This window comes from Muntiacus reevesi, chromosome 2 (genome assembly GCF_963930625.1).
Source record: "Muntiacus reevesi chromosome 2, mMunRee1.1, whole genome shotgun sequence".
Classification (NCBI taxonomy): Eukaryota; Metazoa; Chordata; class Mammalia; order Artiodactyla; family Cervidae; genus Muntiacus; species Muntiacus reevesi.
Window position 1 is genome coordinate 115,061,461 of NC_089250.1, and position 6,857 is coordinate 115,068,317.

General features: G+C 52.5%; 1 protein-coding gene across 1 annotated transcript in view; it reads left to right on the forward strand.

Moving 5' to 3' along the window:
* The window catches only part of TSPAN14 (tetraspanin 14), a 53,066-nt gene extending 46,961 nt beyond the window's left edge, over nucleotides 1-6,105 (forward strand). The window contains exons 6-9 of the mRNA XM_065922723.1: nucleotides 126-251; nucleotides 1,556-1,600; nucleotides 3,338-3,457; nucleotides 4,485-6,105. Of these exons, the coding sequence (XP_065778795.1) occupies nucleotides 126-251; nucleotides 1,556-1,600; nucleotides 3,338-3,457; nucleotides 4,485-4,556 (363 nt within the window). The 3' untranslated portion in view covers nucleotides 4,557-6,105. The remainder of the gene's footprint in view (nucleotides 1-125; nucleotides 252-1,555; nucleotides 1,601-3,337; nucleotides 3,458-4,484) is intronic.
* The last annotated feature ends 752 nt before the right edge of the window (nucleotides 6,106-6,857 follow it).

Sequence of the window (6,857 nt, forward strand, 5' to 3'; positions counted from 1 at the left end):
CAGGTCCATTGGGTGGGCCTTGATTTCTCTGTGTGGTACATGGAGGCACATCAAATCCCGTGTCCCTAAGACAGACACCCACCCTGTGCTTGGAGCTCTGATGGTTCCTGCCTTTATGATTGCAGAACCAGTGTTGTGGGGCATATGGCCCTGAAGACTGGGACCTCAATGTCTACTTCAACTGCAGTGGCGCCAGCTATAGCCGCGAGAAATGTGGGGTGCCCTTCTCCTGTTGCGTGCCTGACCCCGCAGTAAGTCGGCCCACCTGTGGACAGTCCCTCCAGGGTGAAGTGAGCAGTTCCTGCTTCCCTGAGGGCTCTGACCACTTCCCTCCTGCAGACGCAGTGAGCACCTGGCTCCCCTTCCACCTGCCTGGGGCTCGTGCAGCTCTGAAATCCTATGTTTAGAAATTCCAGGAACGTTTTCACACGGCCCACCCTGGCTCTAGTGGGCTGGGTGAAGCAGGAGAAAAACAATGTTTCCCCCTGTCAGGAGGGGCTCTCACTCAAGGAGCCTGAACAGGATACTATGAATGTAATGAACCCAGGTGTCCCTTTCTCTGGAGAAAATGCCCAATCCTCAGAAGCCTGGGCTGGTGGGGTACCTTGCCATCTGGGGTGACGCAGAATTCTTTTACTGTTGTTTCTTCTTCACGGGTTTTCCTCTCTGGTCTGCAGACCAACATCCTTGAGTTCCAGAAACTGAGCTCTTGGGTGACCTTTTTTGTTTTTCTTTTGGTTACACTGCGTGGCTTATGGGATCTTAGTTCCCCAACCAGGAATTGAACCTGGGACCTGGCAGTGAAAGCTCCAAATCCTAACCACTGGACTGCCCATGGAGGTTCCTTGGGTTCCCTTGAAGGAGCACTGAATGTTTCCCTGAAGAGGGTCTGAGCCGAGGGGACAGTCACACCGCACCATCAGCGTGGTCACACTGTTTGATGCTGGGCCACAGGCCCTGGGCAGGTTCCTCAGCCTGGGAAGCGCTCAGATCAGCAGAGGCTGCAGAGCCAGCATCTGACAACTGATGCTGAATTCTTCAGCAAGAGTAGGTTTTCCCTTTTAGCGCAGGGATTGGCAGACTGCAACCCCCGTGCCAGAGCCGGCCTGCTGTTGGTTTTTGCATCATCTGTGAGCCAAGAATGGTTTCAGCCATTTTTAAGTGGTTGAACATAAATCAAAAGAAGAATAATATTTTGTGACATGTGAAAATCATGCAAAATTCAAATTTCATTGTCTGTAAATAAAGTTTTATTGAAATACAGCCATGCCCATTTATTTACATATTGTCAGTGGCTGTGTTCATGCTGCAACAGCAGAGTTAAAAAGCAACTACATAGGTGGGTCAGAAATATTTACCGTCTAGTCCTTCACATAAAAGGTTTTCTGACCCTGTCCTAGCATGAAAGGTTAGCTGGCAGTATGCTGGAAGGGCATGTGCTGTAATGGAGTTGGTGCTGGTGTTTGGTTGTGACTTTTCTAGAGCTTTCTACCACCAAAGAGTACAAAATTCTCAAGAGTACAAAAATGACAAATCTTTTCTGTTTTCCTAACAGCAAAAAGTTGTGAACACACAGTGTGGCTATGACGTCAGGACTCAGGTGAGAGCCCCAATGCATATGAATTTTGAATTCTTCAGGTCTGTTCCCCAGGGTCTGACTCCCTGATTTAGCACAAGTGCAAACCGGATGGAAAAGCCGGGGAGACTTAAGGAGCCAGACGTGCCTCCTAAGCTGGAAACTGGGCAAGCGCGGGCATACACGTGGTCACGCACACACCCGTCCAAGAACAGTGATGGCTGTGATTTCAAGCTCTGTGAACCACAATCCTAAAATCTAGCAGTTGCTACATGAGTGGAAAGAGGTCAGATGGAAGTTTGGGGGAACATAGGCTATATGTTTGAGAAGAGGCTCCTTGGAATCCTAGGAGGCGTCGTTATCTAGGGGTCCAGGATGGAGCTGCAGGAGCACATGGCCTGGTCCAGCTGCCGAGTGGAGACAGTGGTGACAGAGCAGGCGGGGGCTCAGTTCTCTAAGGGCTTCTTCAGGCTGCAGGGAGTGTCCACTCGGATGTGAAGAGGTGAGGCCTCCCCCAGCCCTTGCTCTGACGGCCTCTGCTGCTGTGAACGACAGCTGGTCTGAAAGAGAGGCGTCTCAGGGAACCTGCAGACAACCCCTCCTATTCGAGGTGGACACTGGGGATGTGACCCTCCTGTTTGGGAAACCTCAGCTCCCTCAGCAGTGAGCTCCACTTGACAGAGATGGGCCTGTGTCAGCATCAGCTTCTCCAGCTAGCGAATTTTGTCACCATTTGTATTAGTCGCCAGGGCTGCCGTAATGAAGCGCTTGGGCTGTGTGGAAACAGAGGTTTATTTTCTCAGTTCTAGAGGCTAAAAGTCTGAGATCAAGTTGCCAGCAGGATTGGTCCCTTCTGAAGCCTCTTTCCTTGGCCCGGATGATGTCTTCTCCCTGTGTCCTCAAATGGGATTCCCTCTCTCTGTCCTGACCTCTTTTTAGAGGACCCCAGTCTTACTGGATTAGGGCCCACTACAGGGACCTCATTTTAATGTATTTACTTCTTTTTTACAAGCCTGTCTTCAAGTACAGACACACTCTGAGGTCTTGGGGGTTAGGACTGCAACATACAAATTTTAGGGAGACATAATTCAGCCCCTAACATCGCTAACAAATGAATGTTCTGTCAGTGTTTCATGAGTGATGCTGATGGGGGAGGGGGGCCGGAGCTGGTTGCTGGGTGGGGGGGGGGGACATAGGGACCAGCTCCTGGCCCATCCCTATGTGCTTCCTGAGCCTCCACTTGGGGTCAGGATTAGAAAGAGCCGGTTGGCTTGTGACCACTTACGTAGGCTCTGTTTCCTAGAACTGGCCTCCCATGGGCTAGGGCATACGATCTGAGAAACCCCTTCCCTTCCCTCTGCTGACTCAGAAGACGCTGAATCCTCTTCTCCTAGTTTCTCTCTTTGAGGCACATCTTCCTTCCTGCCCACCTCCCAGCCTGCTCCCCTTTCTCCAGATACAGGCTGTGGAGTGTGTTGATCTTGAAATCTGTGGAGACCCTCACAGAAAAGGTTAAAGATCACAGTGAGGGAGCCTTTACTTAGGCAGGTTGTAAAGTGCAGACTGTTCAGGGAGGGGCAGAGGCCAAGGCCAGTTGATGTACTTCTGGAGAGTTCTGTCTGTCCATCTGTCCTTGGCGCCTTCCTCCAAGATCCCTCATTCCCCACTGAGCTTTGCTCTGCCCTTGGCGGGAGCCCTCTGGGAAACCAGGGTGGGGACAGCCTGCATGTCACAGGCTCAGGGCGCTGTCTTTCCCTGCAGCTGAAGAGCAAATGGGATGAGTCCATCTTCACGAAAGGCTGCATCCAGGCCCTGGAGAGCTGGCTCCCGCGGAACATCTACATTGTGGCCGGCGTCTTCATCGCCATCTCACTGCTGCAGGTCTGTTCCCACCGCCTGTGTGGCTTGCTCTCCCCTTGAGCCAGATTTCACATGGGGAAAGACGCTGGTGGCTGGGGGTGCCCGTGAGTAGGCTGGCTAGTGTCTGCCGGGAGAAGAACTAGCTAGAGAATTTAGTGAATCAGAGAAACCAGGAGTTTTCCAGTACTACCCAGGGCTTGGAGAAGCTGGCAGCCTTGTAAGCAACCTCTGAAGCAACTGAGGCTGCTGCTCTGTGGAAAAACACACCATTTAGAAAATATACAGCTCTGACCTTTCCTGGACGGAGGGTCACTGATGTGGACTTGGGGTTACCAGCTGTCCATGCACTTTTCCCTCCTTTGCTCAGTGGCTGGTTGATCTCAGAGGAAGGCCGAGAGACAGAAGTATCGGGAAAAGGAAAGAAAAAAAATTTACTTGCAAAGCAGGCAAGGACTCAGACTTAAGAAGGAGTGGCTCATCGAATACCAACTACAAAAAGAACTTAAAACTGGTGAAAAAGCCAATTTCTTCAGATCACCGAGTTTACATTAGTCTGTTCCTGGTAGAAAAACATCATTCTTCCCACACGGTTATCCCAGTCACTGAGGTCAGAAGTGTAGCACAGCCCAGGCTGGGGACAACCTCGTATTTATTGTAGAATCCAGGTTTACGGGAAATGTTCAGATTTTATTTTGGGAATCAGAACCAGTCAGTGACCCTGTCATTTCCGATTTCACCCAGGGCACAAAGCGTGTCATGGTTTGCAGTCTGGGACATGCAGGGTCATGTTGCGGGCAGGCCAGAGCATCCCTTGTGCTTCTGCGGTGCTGCTATTCACCTCTTCCAGGCTCTTGGGACCTGGCAAGCAGACCCTGGGCTTCTTTGTCGTTACTGTGGGTTGGTCTCCTTTGGCAGGTGCCCATGTGCTGCTCTCTGTCCTCAGCCGCGGGCAGGTGTGGGGGCGATGGGCAGTGTGGGCTACCCTCTCCACCATGCCCTCTGGGCCCTGATGCTGATGGCTGCTGCCTCTGCTGCCCTTTGTTTCCAGATATTTGGCATCTTCCTGGCGAGGACCCTGATCTCGGACATTGAGGCGGTGAAGGCAGGCCACCACTTTTGAGGAGCCGGAGGCAGGCAAGCAGAGCTGAGCCACACTATGGGGGCGGCAGCCCTTCGCCACCATTATCGTCATGTCCACAGGCAGAGAAGCAGAAGCACCTGGCCAGAGCCAGCACCCCGCCTTCAGCATCCACGTGATGTGGCCTGTTTCTGCTTGCCGATGCCGAAGACCGAGGGGCCCCCTGTCACCCACACAGACTTGTGACTGACACCCCCACGGGGATCCGCCTGTAGTCAGAGGCCCCGTCTTTAAGTGGGGGAGGTGACTCTGAGGGACCAGCGGCTCTGGTGGCTGCACCCAGGCCTCCATCACACATGTGGTTGGTGCTGGCCTTGGAGGCAGCCCCATCTTCTGTGGACCTCCGAGTGCCAGTGGGGCCTGCAGTGTCTGCACACGTCAGGGGTGTGGGCAGGATCCTCAGCCACATCCAAGTGAAGTAAGCCTGAGCCAGCACGTGGCTGGTGCCACGGGAGTGCCTCATCCCCTGTCCCCGCCGCCCCCCAGGACGGGAACTGCTCCAGCCTAACAGCATTATGCCCTGATGGCACAGGGGGTGGGGTGGGGGGGCGGTGGGCATGGTTTTCCTCTTGAGCGTCAGCTCTCCTTTTCCTAAAGTGTGTAAATAGTTTATTTATAGGGGTAAGAATGTTCTCACACCACGTCTTCATTTCCTCTGGCATTCTCCTCTCAACAGCCTTACGCGGTGTCTGGGACTGACGCCAGCCCTCTGAGTTCCCTTGAGTGTCTCACGAACCAGCTCCATCAGCTTATCATCCCTCATCACCTAGCTGCACTCACATACTACCCCTTCGTCTCCATGCCCCCAACACACATACCATCACTCCCCTCCCCACTTGGCCTCACTGACTCCTGGTCTTGGTGCTACTGAAACTGTTACCCAGAACTTGAATCCTGACCCTCCGCTACTGCAAGGCCAGGGAACCCTAGCCAGAGACAGCCAGCCGGAGACCTTTGGCCAGGGATCCTCTCCAGGCTGCATGCTAAGGGCCGGCTGGCCGGCCTGGCGTTTTTTTGCCTCTCCTTGGACAGAGAAGCCCTGTAGCCAGCCCCTGGGCTGAGCCATGGACCCCAGCCTGCAGCTGGATAGAGGCTCATATATTTCGTTGAAGACTTTCGTGGTGACCCTCCAACCCCTGAAGGGGATATCTGTGGTCATTGTGTCCACCCTTTGGGTCAGGTTTTACTGGGGGCTTGCTTTTGGAAATGAAGTCTGTCTGATGTCCTGAATAACTTCCTGGGAGAAGCTGGGGTGTCTGCATCTTGACTGGGCTACACTCTAATGCCTCTCTGGATCTTGTTCTACCAGCTCTGTCCTCCGAGTTCAGGGATGGAGCACTACCTTTACTTACTTGCCGAAGTGTACATGCTAGCGTGGTGTATACTGGTGGGTGTTTGTTGATGACATTGGTTTTGTTGTTTTTTACAATTTTCTCTGTAGATTAGAGGAAGAAGAATGCTTGTGTTTTTAGGAAGTGTGACGCTTTTCTTTGACTGCCAAACTCTTTTATGGAATATATCTTTATATTAATGCTGTTGCTTTGATTGGTTTTGTTTGGGGTCATATCAAGATGGCATTAAGCACCTCGGTGGTAAACTTGGTTGCCAAGGGAACCAGTGGGATTGGGTGTGGGTAAGCACCACAGGAAGGTAGCTGGTTGACACAATCTGAGATAAATTTCATTGGGTGATTTTTCTTTTTTTTAAGATTCCACATGCCACTTTCAGTGATTGCTTGGAGGTTACGAAAGAGCAAGCTGGCTTGCTCAGCTGTAAGCACAGCGACTTTGACTCTATAGGCCCAAAGGAAATGTTATTTTAGGTCATAAGCATACAGCCCCAGGTGGTAAGGTCCAAGCAAAAGAGCCTGGGAACACGGGGCTGGAATCTGCGACGGTGTGAGCTGTGTGTCCTAGACCTGCTGGCCCATCTGTGGAGAGGGTCAGCGGCTGTGCCCAGCTCGCCAGGTGTGTCTGCTCCAGCCCGCCCTGGGGGGGCCAGTGTCTGCAGGCTCTCACTGCTGGTGTGCGCACCGCGGCTGCTCCTCGACAGCTCTGCCGTCCGTCTATTCAGGTGGACCTGGCGACCCCTTGCAGATATCTTCACAGGTCCCAGCCCAGTTCAGGGTGAAGTCTACCTACCTGTGACTTTTTTAGAGTTGAGTTTGTTTCTTAATTATTTTACAGAATTTGCTGACCACTTTCAGCCATCTCCTCTGACTCTGAGTTGTGTTGAGGATAGAAAAGAAATGCAGGCCAAGGGGTGCTGACGTGGCATCTCCAA